We start from the raw sequence: 20004 nt of genomic DNA on the forward strand, positions 1-20004 counted from the left end.
CCATGACGAGGGAGGTCAAGCTGCAAATGCAAGTGGAGGGCAGGAGTGAAATCAGATGTCACCTATTAAAGAAAGTTGTTGCTTACAACATTGACATTTTGAGGTTCCAACTTATAATTTGTTGAATATAGATGAGTTTTTAAAGGATAATGGAAAAGGTGGGCGGCCTAGACGTGGATTTGACCATTATCTCCTCTTTCCCTGCCACCTAAATGCTCTCAAATGAGCCTGTGGAACCCATGAAAGTCCTCAATTGAAACACATTTGAAAGTAAAAGTCACACAGACATTTGGTCTAGTTTTTAATTGCAGGACACAGAACAACTTCAACAAGAGTCTAACAGTTACACAATGAACGTCATATCTCCCGAAAACGCAGCCCATTCTGACATGCCCACGCCACGTTCGTCCGTGGGCAGGAGGCGCCGTCTCTCTGCATGCCCTTTTCACTTCTGTCCATGTCAAACATGAACAAATAATTAGTTTCCTGTCACCAGCAACGGACGCTGAACCCCTTCAAAGTATCAAAAACAACAGAACAAACAAAAAAAATGGGTGCTATCTAATCATTAATATTGACAACTAATCAAACAAAGGCATTTGTGATAATTATTCAAAGCACATTTGGAGGGTCTACAGCTGCAACAATTACTTGAACTGCTGAAGCTGATCGGGGGGAGGGGGGTTGTTGAATTATATTTTCATTTATCAGGTGTTTTCTTTGTGAAATTGGACTGTGTTCAGCTCGTGTGAACAAACCCCTCCCCCGTTGATTCTGGGTTTGATCTCCAGCCAGCTGAGCACTTTCCACCAGGAGATGCACGGAAGGCGCACGTGCTGGTTTGGTGAGATCGACCAAAGGTGAAGCTGCGTCGCCGCAGTGGACACTCGCATGGAGACAAGTCAAGAGGATTGGCTGAAGGAACGTCGCACTGCATGGCGGTGGAGGGTCTCCGGGTGTGCAGGGACAGATGGGGCATTAAATGGGGGGGGTGGGGCAGGATGTGCAGGTCAGGCGGGGGCCACCTGGCTGGAGGAGACAGATGAAGACTGGGTCTTGGACACGGTGGTGGCAGCATCATCGTCGCCAAATGGGTTTTTTCCACAGCACACTGTTGTGATCATGCAGTTCCTGAACTGGGGGGGGGGGGGGAGTCAGGAAGATGGCAAGCATGAAATTTAGAACAAAGGCTACCAATTTTCCTAGATTTCTCTCCTGGGTCATTTCAAGGTTAGTTATCAGACAGTACCCAATTATTTTGTGTTATTATGTGTTGGTAAAATTAATCAAATATCATCTTACACATAGTATCATTACACCACAGTATTTATATGTATATGGAAGTAGCTGCTATCGGTTACCTGTCTGTTTAACAGAATGTAGATGACCGGGTTGTACAGGGCAGCACTTTTGGCGAAGAAGGCTGGAGCGGTCATGAAAACTGGTCCAAACTCTGTTCCCTGATTGGCAAAAATGTACCAAGCCACACTGGCGTAGGGAACCCAGCACACCAGGAAGGAGATGACCATGACGATGACCATACGTGTGACCTCTTTCTCTGCTCTCTGGGTAGTTTCAGACTCCTGCTGCAAGGCTGCAGCCTGAGGACAAAGAGAGAGAGACAGACAGAAAGGCAGGTTGTTGATGTATTTAAGGACTAATCTGAGATCCAAATGCAAACAAAATGTTCTGAAACTGATGGAGATGGAGGATTAGATAAGCAAACGGACTGATTGGTTTGTACAATAGACTAGCGTTAGAGAACAGAGGAATGTGCAGTTAATTAGTCCTGATTTTTCATGCTGCTGAGGATTTGTTTACATCTGTAATGGCTTCTAGCGCAGCAGTTAAACAAACGCGTTTGGTTTATTTTTCATTATTGAGTCAAATTCTTCGTCCATGTATGCAAATGTGTCTGCGAAAAGTCAAAAGGTGGATTTTTCACCCCTTTGTGCTCCATAGCCTCCAAAAACGGGTCCGGACAGGTTGAAAATTGAGTGAAACTATTGTATTTTGCATTAATAGGGTGTTTAAAGATAATATTACTTCCACCATTTTGCAGACACAAATAAGCTTTTTAGAAATTCCTACTTTTTTGTCTGGAAAATCAGATTTGAAAGCTGCTTGAAAGAGCAATTCTTTTCTGCTTTGATGTCACCATCATAAAACAAATGTTCAACTATTTATGACCATTAAGGAATAATTAATGTTTTCATATCATTATTAATGAGGGCATTGGGGTGACACAGTGCTGACAGACTGCCCTCCAGCTGGAGGACCTGGATATAAGCTGCCATGTTGGCAATGACCTGCCCTCCTGAAGCGTCCTTGAGCCATTAAATCCCTCACATCTCCAGATACTCTGCTCTGTATCTCTGCCAACATCCCTAAAGGGAACAGAAAACCGGGAATTTCTCTGCTGGTACAGTCAACCTGATGATTAATGCAGCATCTGGCTGAGGTGCTCTTACCGCTCGCACGGTGCAGAGCAGGCGGCTGTAGCAGAAGAAAATGATGGCGAGCGGGATGGAGAAATGAAGGATAAACATATAGATGACAAATGAGGTGTTGTTGATCTCAGGCTTGGGGGTGTAGTAGTCGATCCCGCAGGAACACTGCATTCCTTCTGGGATGTACCTGCATCGACACATGTCATAATCATTCCCTCCAGGTCGCCTCACCTGGTGCCTGATAATACATATGCAGCTCTAAGCGCTCTGGGGGAAAACTTTGAACTCAGCAAGCAAATGTTCAGCACAATATTGTTGGTTTGATGTCATTTAAAAGCCTTGCAGTCAAGGTCTACATGCTGCAACATACAGTCATACCGGGACCACCCCAGCAGTGGAGGTGTCGCGCACGTTAAAGCCATGATCCATGTGAACACCAGCCCGGCAATGGCATGTTTCTCCCCAAACCGGAAGTTGGTCATCGGCTTGCAGACGACGATATAGCGCTCAACAGCCAAGACCACCAGCGACCAGAGAGCAATCTCCCCTGGGAGCCAAGCAGAACACCGACATAAACGTAAGACCAGGTTTGAGAAGTAACAAAAGTCCAAGACACAAGCGTCTTTCATTTCTCTACATCTCTGTCACTTACCTCCTAAAGTGGCAAAGAATCCTTCAATGTTGCAGCCGGTGACCCCCAAAACAAAGTAGGCGTGCAGGGCCGTGTAAAGCGTGACCGTGAATCCGCCGATGACCATGAAGAGGTCGGCCACAGCCAGGTTGAGCAGGACGTAGTTCAGGGGGGTCCTCAGCTTTTTGTGCTTCACGGTCACAAAGAGAGTGAGGAAGTTGACAGGGAAGGCGGTGATGATTAGGAACAGCATGTACGCAGCTACAAGAGAGTACTTCCAGGGCTCAGCCAGGTAATACTGAGGGTACTCAAATGGGCTGCGGACCACCCCAGTCTTGTTAGACATGGGGATATAAAAGTTGGGTCCTTCCGTGCCGTTCATGGCTTCCCTTAGTCCGAGTCCTCGACACAGGAAACACAAGCTTCTCCTCTGAAGGAATCTTGTTGTGTGATAGTATTGCAAATAGGAGATGAGGGGATGGCTGGAATGATGGGTCTGGTGAAAGCAAAAGGTTCTCAGCAGCACGCCAATGCAGCGATGCACCTTTTAACGGGCGCGCCGGATTAGGGGGCGTGCAAGGAGCAAAGTGTTAGCAAGGATGGAATTAAGGCATTCAATCTTAGCCGCACACACATACAAATCATCGGTGGAGAACTCTCCAGAAATAACAAAGCAGTACATTCAGCAGTTTCAAGGTGAGGAGGTTACAGTCATGCCCGTCTGAAGCCTGTCATTACTGTCAGGAGCATCAATGCATCATTACAACAGCAGACAAGAGTGGGAGGGAAGCAGAGGAAACATGCCTAGTTTTTATCTGAAGTGTGCAGCACAAAGAATGACAAATATATTTGCTTTTGCAATCCTCTTTATTTGCACCCATAAATGTCTGTTCCCAAGCCACTGTGTAGAATGGGCCTCAAGTGCAAAGATACAGAGGTTTTCATTATCAGTAAGAATTTATCTGTTGAATTACAAAACCCTGCTGTCAGAAAGATGTTTAAATTTGCTTCATGATTTGTATTATAGTAGATCTATGGTCTCAAGTGATGATGGACACTAGGAGTGGAATAGGTAATCTGATCCCCATAATCCATCTGGGTTAAAGGGTCGATGCTGTGCATTTTAATGGAGAAAGAATAACAAATATCTTCTTAATTAAGTGGGAAGGTTGAGGGAAAGTATTAACCTATAGGTTAGAAAGGATGTTGGTGTTTGCAATATTACATTTATTCAAAAACACTGTATAAATAGCCATTTTCAGTTTATTTACATGACGACATTGTTTAGTTTTCATCGATGGGCCTGCGGCAGTATGGACAGCAGTTGTGTTGGAGCACCAGGAGCTCATAATCCTCACTGTGAAACATCTGGGTGAGAATACACACAAAAAGGAAATATCAGCTCAGACGGCATCTGGGAAAAGATAACAGTCTGCTCAGGCATTCAGTGTTTTTCAAACAATGTACCTTGAAGCAGGTGGGGCACATGGTGATGCTCATATTAGGCATCAGGGAGCGGAAGTATTCCCACTGGAGGGGCACGGGCCAGCGTTTGATCAGGACGTCCCTCCTGCTCATCAAGCGCAGCACGGAACGACTCACCTTGACTGGGACAAAGGCGGAACCCCCCTGCTGCTCAGACAGACAATGATCCATGTTACCATGAACCGCCATTCTCTCCGACTCTGCCAGCGAGTCATATATAAATCATTTCGCCTCCTTACCTCGAAACTCATTTTGGCTGTAAACGGGTCTTCGAAGGTATCGTCCAAACCATCGGCTCTCCTTAAAACCTGCAGCTCTGAATGGAGTGAATTAAGATCTAACAGCTTCAGCAAACGCGTTTCATACCTACAGTTCTATACCACATTTGACATATTTCAGACTATTTAACAGATATGTTTAAATGCCAATCAATCTTATTTGTCAGTCACTTTGTGGCTCTGAATGACCTCAGTGCCCTTGAGTGTCTGCAGGCTAATGCAGGTTAATCCCTGCACTAGGGCTCTGGCTCTCGGAGGTTTAGTGTCATTAAGATGAGACAGGAGAGCTTGGCTAACCCTATTAGCTCAAGAGCTAAGATGACTTAGCTCTGACGGCTTACCCACCAGCACAGAATCGGGGCCAATGCAGACAAGACAGCTTCTTAGTACCGTCACATGGCAGATGGGCCACGTGGTCTGTTTCAAAGAAATCTGCACTATATTAGGGCAGAGTGCAGGTTTCCAAAACCCAGCAGCATGTCGGGTTCAAAGCGTGACATCCAACAATTTATTCAAAGCATTTAAATCATCTGTCAACGTGCGTGCTTGCGTGCAGCTGCATTGGGTGGACCACTAAAGGATACCATCACTGTCCACATTTTGCATGTACGTCTCCCTCGGATCCATTTTTGGAACTTCCAGGTCAATTAGTGACACAGCCTCTTCGTCACTGATGCCGTCCTCCAGGTAGAACTGCATCAGGGGCAACACCTCTGCGCACATGGAAACATGCTCGATTAAATCATGTCTGCGCCCTTATTGAACTCCACCTGTCTGTGAGGCGCTGACCATATGATGAAGCGGAGTAGATGAAGGGCTGCTTGCAGTTGATGCAGACACAGCCCTGGTTGTTCAGCAGGGGGTTGTGGGTGGAGCAGCGGTAGCACATCATGTTCTCCGTGAGGTCCTGCAGAAACATATGAAACTCAGTAATCAAACATGACATAAAACACCTTCATAAAACCCTTCGACACGAACCTCATTGTCCTGGAAAGGTTTGGAGCGAATGGCGAGGCTGCAAAGTTCTATGGACTGCTGGTAGCAAGATGGAATATACAGGCCCTGGAGCTTCTCACAGCAATACCTGGCAAGTTTATATGCCCCCAGTTGTCGGCTCTGCTTGGCAAGGACGTACAAGGTATTGCTAATAATCAGGTCAAGGAACGCATGTTGAAGAAAGGGACTAGTATCTGATTTGCAAATATTTTGATATTGAGACACACCCCCAGACCTCCACAGGCCCAGCTGAATTGTGTGTCCTCCCATTGTTGAATTTGTTTAGAGCAGCTTTTCTGTGTTTAGGCTGTGTAATTGTTCAGACTGAGCCTCAGTGTAGCATCTCTAAGGCTGTAAATCTAACTTCAAAGTTTCCGGAGCTCCTAAATTTGGCCACAGAGGAGCCCAGCTGCTGCCCACTCTGATTTCCTCTTCAAAGGCTGGGCTTTCCTTCCTCACACTCCTCCTCATCTGTGAGTGTCTGCATTTTTGTGTGTATGTGCATGCGTGTTTGTCCCTCCCCAATTAGAGCACATTGTTTCAAATGTCTGTATATGTACGTGATGAATTTTTGCAATCAAAGCGTTTGTGCCAGTGACGGAGAACGTGCCTCTAGCTGGCATCCTCTCCTCCTCCCCATCATCACCCCTTTATTTCCTCTCAGCACCAGAATGGCTGCTGCCTGCTCTTGTTTCTTCTTCTCCTCTCACTGATTTATCATGATAGTGCCTGCAACATCCATTCTAGATGTGGCCCAACTTCTATAAGATGTATGATTTCTATACGTACTCTCACTGGGAGTGTGGGAAGATGTGTATCTAATCTGACGTGTCTGCTGCTTTTCTGATATTATCCTAAATATTAAAAAAATATTGGAGGAAAAGTGACGCTACATTTGCTGTTGCAAATGGAAGGATACACTTTAGAAATGCCTGGTGGTATTTCCTTGTGGAGGTTGTTCAGGAGGAATCTGCAGATGTTGAAAAGGGTCTCTGGCATGTGGGAACTGAAGGGCTCATCCTGGAGAAACAAAGTCATAAAAGAAGTATAATAACACCTGATAGAAAAATCCCATCTCCTACAATCCCTCTCTTAGCTTCTTTAAAATTAAGTACCGAGCAGTCCAATTCTTTGGATTTCAGGGTAAAGCAGGGTTCAATATAGCAATCAGTAACTGCACCTTATCCCAAAAGTGGATAAATCAAATGTCCTGTGCCCACCATGGAGAGTTATGGTGAGACATACTAGATTCCTGGTCTGGTTTTTATCGTGGAGATGGTTGTGAGGCTACGACCACAGAGTCAGTAGAAAGCTGAAACAACAAACACAGAAGCCTGACGCAGGCCAGGTCACCCCTTCAGGGGTCACAACCAGGAACAGCTTGTTTATAAGTGCGTTAGGCCCGAGGGTACGGGGACGACGCCCCCCGATTAGTCAAGAAACTGGTAACCGTGGTTTCAGGGAGAGGTCGATTTTGACTTACATCTATCTCTGGACCTCACAGAGATCCTTAAGTACACAAGTTTCACAAAATCAATACCATTTCTGAGTAGTTCAGGCTTACCGTAATACATCTTCAGCCCAATTTGCTCAGTTTACCTCAGCACATTTTAACTTCCTTTATTCCACTTCAAATGATATTAGAGTCAGGGCTTGGAAAACAAAGAACAGACTCATTTCTGAGGTCTTTTAAAAGCCCAAGTTGATTAGAAAATTGGCCAGTAATGAAAAGGGCACACTTCAAGTGGAGGAAAATGCTCTGAAATGACGTGACTACTTTGCCCCTTTTGAATAATTCTTCTCACATTTGTCTGAATATGAAAGATTTGGGTCAACGGCAGCAGCGGCTCTCACCATGAAACGCTGAATGGAGTGATAGATGTGGTAGAGCTCAGCGAGATGTTGAAAATGCTCAAACTTCTCCAGCATTTCATTCCTCTGCTCTTCACTTCCTGAATTTGATGTGGAAAAGCATGACGAATACATCAGACACTACGGTAAAAAGTGTGGTGTAATGTTCACAGGTGTCTCACCTCTGGCAATGTCCAGACACTGCATAGACAACATCCAGTAATAGTACCCTGCGTCGCTGAATCTGTTCTCCACCACTGCATTGTGGGTAAGCTGTTCCAGGACTTTAACGGCTTCATTCTGCCGCCCTGCCTTGTGAAACGCTAAAGAGCAAAATGATGGATGGATGTAAGTAAGATGATGGATTATGTGCCTTTTGAAGGATTTGCCGGTGAAAGATTTAAGAAGAAAAAGCAGCTGTGAGATGTTTAATGTTCAGCTAATTTCCAAATAGACATGTTTCCACTTGGTCATACTCACTGAGGGTCACATGTCAACCATGTGAGTCTATGTAATTTTCTCCACCATCACCATGATTATACCTTTAAAAAGCTTTCATTTCGTTTTCAGGTCCGTCTCCGATTGGAATTCGGATGTAAGAAATGATTTGGAGCTGAATTTAGAGCATGAATCAAAGCACCGGTTTTAAAATGAGGCCATAGAAATACCCCCAATCACTTCAGTCTGGGGTGAATTATTTCTAAAGCTGTCACCGACTACAAGCAGGGTTGGGGGGGAGGGACATAAATTTAAACTTAGTTATAATCGCTGACAACTCCTAGTTTATCACCGCCAGACTCAAATGCACACGATCAGCAATGTGGAAAAATAATCGGTTTACTGGCGAAAATGAAAAAAAGAAACTCGACTCACTGAGTCTTATTATCTCTGCAGAGAGGAGCAAAAAACAATCACAGCAATCAAGCAGTTTAGGCAGAGCGGCTTCCTCCCTGAGCAGACGTCCACGCACGTATTTACTGCATATCTACAGAATAATAAAGACGGTAAAGCTGCGGGAACTGTGTGAGCCTGGCTTTTACCACTCAGACGCACTACAACAGACCAATGATGCGACGTGTTGGGACAAAGAAACAGGCTGATAATGATTTTGTCAAAATATACACACCCTGGCAATTTTTTCATAACATCAGCAAAAATCACGGCCATGAACAAGTTCTAATAGAGTCAGGGCCGTTCAGTCATGTCGGGGAAAGCAGAGGGAGATTATGTAGACGAGGAAATATGCCTGCTGTGATCATAATTATAAATCTATGAGCTGATTATAACTATGGTTACAGTTGGTAATCATCATCAGAGCCGCTTGTAGCACTGGTGATTAGAGGCACGCATGTCATCCTGTAGCAGGCAGCCCGGCTTGGCCCGGCCCGGCATGTTTCGCAGTGGATAGAGAGAACTTTAAAAAGTCCTTGGTGACATAAGTAAAGTAAATCTGGGGTTTTCAGCTTCAAAATTCAAGTGTTAGCTGAGAATTTCTAAGGAAGAAGAGCCAAACGTTGCAGGCAGATGAATGTCATATTTAGGTGGAACCCAGTCGGTGACTCACCTCTTTGAGCTTCTTCGAAGCGGTCATTCTCAGCCAACCACTGGGCATAAGGCACATAAACATCATTTTTGAACTGGGGGTGCTTCTCCACAAATGTGAAAGCCTAAAAAAGACATGTGAGAGCAATACACATCAGGTGAATACACTGCCGATGATACGTTTGCACAAATATGACCAGTCCTGGCAGAGTGTATCTCATAAACAAGAAAGAGTTAAAGTCCTAGGTAATTAGTCGGGAGGATTGGACAATTGTTTTTCTTTTAAAACTGTTTGTAGACCATCGTTAAATAGCTCTGCAAAACACCAAGTGTATGAGCGTTGGAGAACCTTTACTCCTGTCTGACTGTTAGCTAGAGAGGTATCGTGCAGACAGATTAATCAAAATGTCCCAGGGTAAATCCTGACCCAAGAGGCACACAATTAAATTCCAACCAGTAGACTTTTATACTTTTTAAAAGTGTGACTTCAATGACTAACATCCATCCTCATAGCTCTCCAATCTTTTCTTTTTTTTGTTGTCTTGGGATCAAATGAGAATCCAATCTTCTGCAGATCACAATTAGATGGTTTGGTTTCGGTCTTTGTCTTTCAGCACGCACATTTGGACTGTTAAGATTGTTTTCTTGCATTTAACTGATTAAAGGCTGCTGATGAACATAAAAAAAAGCTTGCAATACATTCCTCTTGGAATTGGACCGGAAGCAGAATCCAGCCTTAAGCCGATACTCACAATGATCATGGGCATGGATTCAAAGAACTCGAAAAGTGGGTGATTAGATCCAGACTTAGCGCGTGGGAGTGTACGGTCTAAACCATGTCAATAAAAGAAGAAATTTAACCGGTGAATTGTCTTATTGTTTGCATTTGGCTCACTTCATCAAACACAATCTATTTGTTTGGAACTTTAAATCTATGTACCGCAGCTGTTTATTTAGCACAGTCCGCAGAGGCTCGCGGAATATTGATGTTATTGTCTCAGCAAAGTATATATATAAGCCACGATGAGTGGACCAGGTGTGCCTCCCATGTTTATAAGGATGTCAGACCTCTTCCCAGTGCCAGGTTTCAATATGCAGCTGCAGCAGAGCCTGCAGGTCTCCCATCTTGGAGTAGGTCTCTGAGGCATAGCCGTGCTGCTTCAGCTTGGTGAAGTAGAAGGCACACTTAGCCAGCGGTTCACGCTCAGCCTTGTCCAATTTGCGAGCTATGTCGATCAACCTGGGAGAAAGGTGTGAGAAAACAAATAAGGGATCAATTCAGGTTAAAAAATAACTCTTCTCAGTTTTCCCACTGAACGTAGCATCTTTGCCACCACAATTTAAAATAAATTTTATTTTTCTGCTATTTTTAAGAAAAGCTGTAACAAAGTCTTGACATGTTTAGGCACCTCACCTTGTCTCGAGCTAAAATTAACCTCTAGCTGTGAAACAGGGGAGCAGGCAGTAAAACTGTTGAGAATTGGAATTTCGAGCGATAAAGCGGGTGAAAGTGATTGTGACAGGTGAGAGCCTCCTTCAAACATATCCAAGAGGGAAAAAGAGGAAAATCAGTTTGTTTATGGTGGAAGATCTGATGCTCACATGTCTTCCCAGCCATGTTCTCCTATGATATCAATGGCTTTCAGATGTTCTCCAGCAGACAGGTACATCTCTGCTGCAGCCCGGGGCTCCTTGCTGCTCTGAGCCCAGTCTGCTTGCTTGGTCTTCAAGATCCGACTGTTCTTGGGATCTGTTGATCCTACAAAATCCTTCAAGAAATACACAATATTTGAAAAAATAAATGAAAACCTTTAAGTAGAATCCTGATATTAATCTGGTAGGAGAGAAAGAAAGTCCTGTATAGACAGTTAAAACCATATGGGTCAAGACCGAGATTGGAGATGTAGAATCAGACGGACAGCAGCAGCCAGCAAGACAGCCTTTCCCTTTCAGTGACCATCCTATTTTAAAACAAACAGCCTGTCGAACCAGATGGCCACACAGCTACATAAATATACAGCCGCCACTTCAAACACATATTAAATCTGATACAGACGCACAAATATACAGGACCGCGGCTGTCATCTATGCGATGGAACGGTAATGATCAAAGTGTCCACACACGTGCACCCAAAACAGCCAAACCTGGCTCAAATCAAATGACCTCCTCCTCAAAATATTCTTGTAAAAGCAAATGCTCACCTTATTTTACAACTCTATCTCCCCCCCTCATAGCGGAGAGGCCCCGGTGTGCACTGATTAGATGATATATGTTGGAATCCCGGTGATATACGAGGAGGTGAAAGACAGAAAATGAAGGGGCTGGTAGGACACAGTGCAGGGCCCCAATTTGGCACAAACTGCACATTGCAAGGCAGAACACGTGTTCTACGGCGTCAAAACATGTAGCGCTTCGTGCGCGTTGGTGGAATGTAAAGTCCGTGCATGTGCTTATTGTTGTGAAACAACAAAATAATCACCTTTGCGTAATCAAACATGCACAGATCAGAGTACATGCTCAGGGCTTTGGATCCATGGCCAGAGTGTTTGTAAAGCTTTGCTGCCTCGTGGGATTTCCCTTGGTAGGCCATGATGTCCGCCAGGAACAGCTCGTTTTTGTCCTCACCCTGCTTCTTCCTCTCCTGCGAATCAATCAGCACAAACACCAGCACGTCTGGATAGATAAATACTCCCGCACACAAATCAATCGTGTCAACACTCACACACTGAATGAGGCAAATGCCTGTGAAAAGAACTGGATGCAGCGAGGATAACTTAACTGACCGAATTCTTCTATTACCATAATTGGGGAACAAAGTCTATCTGCAAGAAGATGTAATTTACTTGGGTTTTTTTATTGCTGCAGCACCCCTCTAAAACATTTATCAATAGCCAGAGTGGTGGAAATGTTCGGCTGGTCCTAATTAGGCTGAAAATGACTCTACGCCGCACACGCAATTTCAAGAAACATGTTTGCAATTTGCCGCATTTATGTATTTTCTTGCATGTATGAATTAGGGAGGTCATTCATGAGGGAGGTTCCTCCCTTTTTCAAGTGTGCAACATCTGTGATATAGTCCCATTTAAAAATGTAGCAATAAAATCTGCCATTACCATAACAATTTCCTCTGGGCCCAGCCTAACAATAGTGATCTCACTGAAATAAAAACCAGCAAATAAAACTATGAACTCAGCTTTAAATGTGATTAAAGGGTTTTTTTCTGGGCATTACCTCAATATGATCAATTAACTCCAAATACCGCAGGTCTCTGATTCTAGTGAAGGCCTGAAAAATAAGAAACAAATATTCTCCATTAACTCTTCATCTTACTTAAAGATTGATTATAATAAGTTTACATTCTTAAATGTTCTCCATCAGTGACGTTTGTACCAAGTGGGTTATTGACTGGCCTTTTTTGCTGTGTCAAAGTCAAGTCCTTCCAGAGCCTCTATGGCTAAATCCCTCCAGTCACTCTCTGTCACACCCAGACAGGCGATCTGATAAGCTTCCTTGAACATCTTTTTTTCCAGGTACTGATACATAGGTGCTGACTGGGGAGAACAGCATTCTCAAAAACCAGTAAAGTCTTAAGATTTGGACACGCAGCATTTAAAATAAACACGTTAAACCCAGGCAGGATAAAGTGACACACCTGAGGCACCTCCACAGCCGACATCGAACAGACGTGGAGGCAGAAAATCTTCGATCCATTGTATCCAACCATAAAACCTTGCATCTTCCGCTGGTGTACAGGAAAATTGCCAGCCTTGATATTAAGGTAGCCATTACCAGAGAAGCACAGCATGTCCTCACACTGGGTGTTCCAGGCCACACTATTAGCATTAGGCTCCTACAGGAAAACGCGGGAGGAAACAACAAGCCCTATTCAAGAACATGTGTGATACTTACTCATGCTAATCTATTTTTATTTCAGTCTGCATTTTTATTTTAATTGTCATTCCTTGATAAATCCTCCTTATTATTATTCCATGCACCTTGTATAGCAAGTAGAGCACTAGAAACTAAAATCAATCAGGTTCGATACGCTTTTTCCACTTTTTCATCTTACCACTTGTAAATAATCTATATGGTTGAACAGTTTCTTTCAGCATTTATAGAGATCTGCTCTTTTCTACTCTTTGACATGACCAAGCATTGGTGACTCAGTATGGACAGCTTCATAATAGACGCACATTAAATTAAAAACAGAGGCCAATGAATTCTTTTGGAATCCATGTAACTACAGCCAATCTTTCTCAGCCGCAGTAATCCACGATAATAAGCTGCCTTGTTAACTTCATCCTCCAAACCCTTGTCCGCTGACCTGAAAAAGCAGTTCTTTGCTGTTGAGGTCGTATACGAGGAGCGTGTTGTGCTCATTCACTACAGCTAGCTTATTGTTGGAGGCACTCATGTCCAGGCAGCGCACGGATGATGACAGCTTCAGGAGCGTGATGGGAAACTGGTTGTCGACAAATATCTTCAGGATCTAGGTGACAAAATACAACAGAATAATATCCAGAAATTTCAGAATATACCCTCAACATTCATGTGAGATCCAACCGCGTGCAACAAGCAACCGTATAAGCACAGTTTGCTGTGATAATCCTAAACGTTGGGCTAAACTGCAGGGTTTTTTTATGTAAATACTCACAGCTCCATTCTTTAGTCCTACCAGTAGCCCCTCTCTGGCTGGAGGACCACCTATCACCTTGATGTAGCGAATTAGAGATTCCATCACCCATTCTTTTTCTTTGACGCCTGTAAAGGACAGACACTGCAGCCTCTTCTCCTGCACAGAGGGAGAGGCAAAACAACAGCTTCATGACCGACATGACACAAGCAGCCCAGACTGAGTGGTTTGTTAATCCTCAACATACTCCTACGTGTACAATCAATCCAAGCACATTGTTCTTTTAAACGCTGCTAAGTGTGGTTCAAAGTCAAACGGCAATGTTTTGAGGACCAGCAATGATTTGATCAGACACAGCCATGTGTGTCTCATACGAGGACAGCCCATTCGTTCAGCGTAAAACCCGTTTGATGCGCGGAACAGACGTATACGTGTTAGAGGAAGATCTGAAGCACCTCTGTCATGCACAGACAGATTTAAGGGGGAATAACCTCTGTCTGTTATGGCTGCTCCTCCCTACCAGCCTCTGTCAAGAGCATGCAGCTGAGGACCAGGAAGGTGCCCTGAGGAACATTCACTGGCTGAGACACCTTTTTTTACCCCCTTCAGTCAACTGTCATGCTGTATCCAGCAGAGAAGGGGAGAGGGGTGGAGCCTGTGGAACACACGCACAGCTGGAGCACATTGGAAACAATGCAAGACCCTATGGAAAACTGGTAATTTCATGATATTAGAATTTTTCCCTGAGGCATTGGAAGCCATTATTGAATAGAATCATTTCACTTCTATCACGTTAATACTGTTCAAACGTCTTCCCCGACATTCTCAATTTTCAAGGTGGCTTTTTGTGTAGTCAAAAAAAAGCAAGAGAGTCACTGCAGGTCAGTAGTATTTAGTCTGAGGAGTCTAATTGAAAGGAAAATGTTTTTTTTTTTGAAGAGATGATCTGAGAAAAGCTCTGCTAAATGCATAATTTATTTCCACCGACCTGACACAGAATGACGTTCTGGGAGCAGACCACCAGCAGGTTGCATTCAAACTTCTTGCAGATTTTCTCCTTGATGGAGTAGTGCATGTCTGACGCGTCATTTGAAGTCAGCTCATAGATGACGATCTTCACCGGCAGCTGAATGGCCAGACGGTTCCTGTAGATCGCAATCTTCTTGACCAACTCACGACATTTGATTCTCACTAAAAAGGAAGTAATGGGGTCAGTGGACATGATGAGAGAATGGGTAAGATTTAGTTCCTCCCTGTTTAATTAATCTGAAAACTGGTTTAATGGTTGCAAGGTCCTTTTTATTAAAATAAAAAAAGGAAAAGAGACCAGCACCAGCAGTAAACAGTTGACAAAACTCAAAGTCTCTAACATCAGGAACATTGTGAACACATGGCTTTCAATCAATGTTGGTACATTTGAATTGGAGTGGAGTTGTTTGTGGTTTCTCATTTCCTCAAGGTCATACAGGAACTAATACTGCGGAATGTATATTTACTGACCGAGAGCAAATATGCATTCACCACTTAGAGGGTATCACAATACCGTGGGCCATCTTTTCCATCCATCTATTTTCTGTTAAAGACTGCTAATTCCTAATCAGGGCCACAGCTGGTGCTGGAGTCTATCCCAACAGTCAGAGTGGCGTGGAGGCACCTTGGACAGGTTGCCAACCCATCACAGAACACATTGCTATTCGCTCATACACAATTTAAACTCTTCAGTCATGCAATGCGCACGTGTTTTAGACTGTGGGGAAAACCCACACAGGCACAGGGAGAACATGCATACTGAAGCTAGATGGCTTTCAGAGGAGTGTGCAAAGCGCCGCACCGGCGTTATCAGGTACCTTTCTGCTCAGTGATGAGGTGCTGGACAATGACATCCGTCATGTTGTCTCTATAGGCGTAGCGATCCTTGTAGAGGCTGTGAACTGTACTGAAGACAATTTGGTAGCAGGCAATGGTACCATCCTGGCAGCCCAACACCTAGATAAGATATAACAATGTAGCAGAACATCCTATTAACACCTCTAAAAAAAGACTGAGAGTGGGAAAGCCTTCGTGTTGTTAAAGCAGCTTCACAGTAGAACTGAAAGAATTTGCCAGAAACCAATTTACTCTTTCAGTTAAATATGCTCAAAGTGAAGCTACCACAAAGTTGGAGTCTGGCTTCACATGGCACGTCCAGACCCAGGAATTCTGCTCGCCAATGGTGCCCAGACGCACACCGTCCTTAGTGTAGAGCGACGCCTGTTTATCAGAGCCGGCCAAGACAATGTACTCGCCCTTGGGAAAGTAGCTGATGCAACAAGGATCAAAGGTGAGGAACTTGTCCTTTCCAATCTGAGAAAGAAACAGAGGGAAGTGGACATTGCTATGAACCGCTACTCGTGGTCGTCTGGTCTGCACATGTCATAATCCATCACCTAGATTATTTGATTCGAAGATCTGTCCAAAGCTGAAATGGTTTTTCTGGTTAAAATAGCCTGTCTCATTTAAGTGTTAAAAAAGTGTCTAAAAAAAAGAATAAGAAAGCTGCATGGCACTTCTTTATTTTCACTGTGGATAATTCTCTCTGCTATAATCAAAACAAAATGCTCACTTAAATAGATTGGTGGCAATATGTGAGCCTGGGGCACACCGGCAGAGTAATGAACAATGCATGTTTGTCTATAATTACAATATGGCCTGCAGGGAATTTAGCAGGAAGGAGGGACAGTAGAAGGGCATTAAAGCATAGCAATATAACCTCCAATGCACTGTTATTGCTTTAGGAGTCACTGAAAGAAAGATTACAATAGAAAACACTGATCAAAGACTTAGAAAAATGTTTGTCACCTGCTTTCCACTGAGCTGGTAAAAGGACAGCTTCTGACCCCAGTCTGTTACAGCCAGAATGTCATTGTGTTCATCCCTGTCAATGTGGATACGCACACAGACCACTGTGAGCCAACATGCTGTTGGGTATTTGGCTGTTATCATATGGTCAAGCCTTATCACAAACAATGGAATGCTTTTATTTTTAATCAGTAAAGTAACCTTTCCTGACCTGATCTTGTCTGTGCTATATGCTTAAAAGGCCTATGCATCCCTCCATTTAGAGCCTTGATGAATCCTTGTCAGTTCCGCAGATGTCCTGCTTGACACTCATTATTCATTATTACGTTATCATTCTTAATGATTATTATGACAGATTAGAGCAAATAGAGTAGATTACACTTGCTCTCCTATAGCTGCTCTTTATCACTGTCTCAATTTTCCTGTCTTGCACCTTCACCTAAATAGCCTGATAAATAGTTTGGCTGGAAGGTGAATTTGGTTGAAGGTCACCCACTACATGCCGCCATAATCTCCTCCCATGCATTAATGAGACCACCTGTACCTAAGCCAAACACTGCCACCTGCTGGCAGCAACAAGCAATACACAAATCATAGAATTGCCTCTCGTTCGTGTTACTGACAGACGGCGTGCATGAATAGTTCATGATTATCATTATTTCATTTAAAAAGGGACAAAGCACATTGACTACAATGAATACTAGCGTAAATGTGAGACTTTCACCAAAAGGGGAATTTCATCTCTAGTGTATGTTTTTGGTTCAAGACGTGCAAAAAATGCAACATATATGCAAATAAAATTAATTGCATGTGGATGTAAAAGGATTTTGTACAAATAAGAAAGTAAGATTATGACTGGTTTAATTTCTTTTTTATAGACCAAAGTGCAATAAAAGAAACTTACTTTGAAGGGTTCCAGGCTATGGACCAGATAGGAGAGGCACCTGGACGCTCTATTTTAACCTTCTCCTCTCCATTCTTGTTACGAATGCTCACTACTCCATTTATCATGCCAAGGGCAAGGTACTGTCCATCATTTGTCCACCTTTATTCACACAAATCATTTTAATTTTAATGTGAATCATTAAACTACACGTTGTCAATCCTATACTGTCATTCAAAATCCATTTTACAGGATTTGATGGCAACTTACAGGGAACATACAAACAACAATAAACTAATAGCTGTTCATAGACTCTACAAAAATATACTGTTTCTCACAGTTTTAGTTTTAAAATCTAACACAGATATTTAAATTTAAGATTGCACTTACCCACAGCATGTTATTCTGCTGCTAACTTTATGTTTGCTCACTGATTTTTGGTCTGGAGACCACAAGCCTAATGAGGATTGTGAATAAAGTAAGTTATGTGTGCAAAGAACAATCTTGGACAGTCTCATTAAAAATAAAACATATTCAGGGCATTTTAAATCAACTTTGGGTTCACTCACCAAAGTCACTACAAGTGCAAGAAGCAAGCTGCTGAGTGACAGGGTTGTAGGCGAGAGACTGGATGGAATCATTGTGACTGCAAATAAAAAAGAAAGTTACACTCTGCTGTACAAAATACTTTGGTGATGCATTTACAAGTATATGATACTCACGTGTATCTTAAAATACCCTGTAGTTTAGATGTCCAGATAATAACACTTTTGTCTGCTGAGCCTGAGGCAAACTGTTTCCCTGCAGAATGCAATCATGGATTTACTATGGTTATAATAATTATGGCTGTTACAAGACAACAATGTTCAAAAAAGGAAAGACACTCCAGTACCATCTTTAGCATAATCCACACAATACACTATTGCACTGTGTCCACTTAAAGGCTGGATGACAGACCCATCTGCTGTATCATAAACCTGAAATAAAACACAATATTTTCTATTGTGTAAGGAATCCTCCATTACTTAAAATGTTGCAAAAATTATACAATGTCAATAATGGCCATGGCACGTTCGTGAGACCAAACAAGCAAAAATTCAGCAAATCCAAAAAAGGCTTCACTTGGGAAATGAGTGCAGGGTCATGCAGTGGGTTTGGTGTAGCAGTACCGGCCAAAACAGTTGGATTTACATCTGATACAAAGAAAGCTGGAGAGCCATACCAGAACACGTTTTCCTGCAGCTATTACGACCTGGCTTCCATCTGGCTTGAAGGTTATATCATAAACACTGAAATAAATAATAAAATTGTTTACCGTGGTGTATTAGCAGATGAACCGTGTAACTCTAGTGCAAACTCTAAGAAATTACATCGGAGAGAACCTCTTTGAGACTGAATGATCTGGGAAAATAACAATACTTCAACATATTTAGTGTTATTTCGTTAATTTGTGCAAACAGCTAGTTAGCTTAACAGAATGAGTTCCTAACGCTACATCGCGTTAAAAAAATACTGGTGAGACATTTTACTTGAGTCACAAATTATGTGCATTTCCGCGCATTTAAACAAATGCATACAACGGCTCACATATGACAATATGTGACTTGCGGGGCTAATATTAGCACGACTGGCTAACTTTAGTTTACATAGCAACCGCCGTTGCTAGCCACCTAGCGTCCCCATCCCGACCTGGTCTTTGAGTTAATGGCGCAAGTGTAAAACAAACGGATTCTTACCATTCTTCACGGACTACTTCCCTCCATGCTAAAACGGCTCTCATTTCGAATTTCTCACAACTAAAATGCCTTGTTTTAATATCAACAGGTTAATCTCAGCTGTCCATAATATGCAGACATAAGAACCGCTTCCTACAACTTCCTGTATGTGCTGTTCCTGCATCCGTAGCTTCTTAAAGTGTATCCACGTGTCGTTTGCATCTTTTTTCAACCTTGTGCACGGAGACATTTGCAATTTTAGTTGAAACAGAGGGAACGAGAGAAGAGAAAAACATTGCGTATTTCTCTTGTGTTCGCCGTGTAAAAGTGTCAAAACAATTTTAAAAGCTGTTATTTAGCAAACCTTCATCATCGAATACATGGTAACGATTTTTAAAATCTCTGTTAAATTACAAGAAAAGGCAGATGTAAAGAAATTTCTTTCACATATGCGTGTAAATGAATCGATTATTAGGGTATCATTACAGCACAAAAAATACAATGGGGATTAAATAAATTACAAATGTTCCTACTAAATTAGAAGGCTACAGAGAATAAAAATGAGCTTTATATTATAAAAACTTGGTGTCTTCCTTATTATGACACTTGCTGTAACCAATATTTCTTTTTTGAGATATTTCTTTATTGTAAAAGAGTGTGGGCTCGCGTGTGAATTGTTTATAGGACGCTTTACGGTAACT

General features: G+C 42.9%; 2 protein-coding genes across 2 annotated transcripts; both read right to left on the reverse strand.

Moving 5' to 3' along the window:
* Window positions 1–291: 291 nt before the first annotated feature.
* Window positions 292–3582, reverse strand: rho (rhodopsin). The gene is given in 5 exon segments (NM_001033849.1): window positions 292–1136; window positions 1362–1601; window positions 2472–2637; window positions 2829–2997; window positions 3103–3582. Coding segments are annotated over 5 exon segments (1062 nt in total). The 5' UTR covers window positions 3464–3582; the 3' UTR covers window positions 292–1010.
* A 347-nt stretch (window positions 3583–3929) lies between these two features.
* On the reverse strand, window positions 3930–19920 carry ift122 (intraflagellar transport 122 homolog (Chlamydomonas)). The gene is made up of 29 exons (XM_003963416.3): window positions 19325–19920; window positions 18811–18877; window positions 18481–18565; window positions 18311–18389; window positions 18158–18234; window positions 17979–18045; window positions 17610–17750; window positions 16706–16781; window positions 16019–16210; window positions 15715–15853; window positions 14856–15058; window positions 13889–14026; window positions 13559–13723; window positions 12887–13084; window positions 12645–12785; window positions 12466–12519; window positions 11714–11875; window positions 10836–11002; window positions 10302–10473; window positions 9256–9358; window positions 7874–8014; window positions 7695–7792; window positions 6760–6860; window positions 5823–5988; window positions 5634–5751; window positions 5429–5557; window positions 4806–4882; window positions 4549–4713; window positions 3930–4449 (listed from the first exon to the last, which is right to left on the reverse strand). Exons 1-29 carry the CDS (start codon window positions 19366–19368, stop codon window positions 4366–4368), a joined length of 3549 nt encoding a protein of 1182 aa, XP_003963465.2. The 5' UTR covers window positions 19369–19920; the 3' UTR covers window positions 3930–4365.
* Window positions 19921–20004: the final 84 nt, after the last annotated feature.

Source organism: Takifugu rubripes, chromosome 3 (genome assembly GCF_901000725.2).
Source record: "Takifugu rubripes chromosome 3, fTakRub1.2, whole genome shotgun sequence".
Taxonomy (NCBI): domain Eukaryota; kingdom Metazoa; phylum Chordata; class Actinopteri; order Tetraodontiformes; family Tetraodontidae; genus Takifugu; species Takifugu rubripes.

Excerpts from the sequence above, each read along its gene's own strand:
- ift122 (XM_003963416.3), bottom strand. The coding sequence starts at position 19,368 with ATGAGAGCCGTTTTAGCATGGAGGGAAGTAGTCCGTGAAGAATG. Across the intron at positions 13,085-13,558 it reads GCAAAGAACTGCTTTTTCAG|GAGCCTAATGCTAATAGTGT; the intron begins GTCAGCGGACAA and ends GTTTTCCTGTAG. Across the intron at positions 7,793-7,873 it reads GTGTCTGGACATTGCCAGAG|GAAGTGAAGAGCAGAGGAAT; the intron begins GTGAGACACCTG and ends CATCAAATTCAG.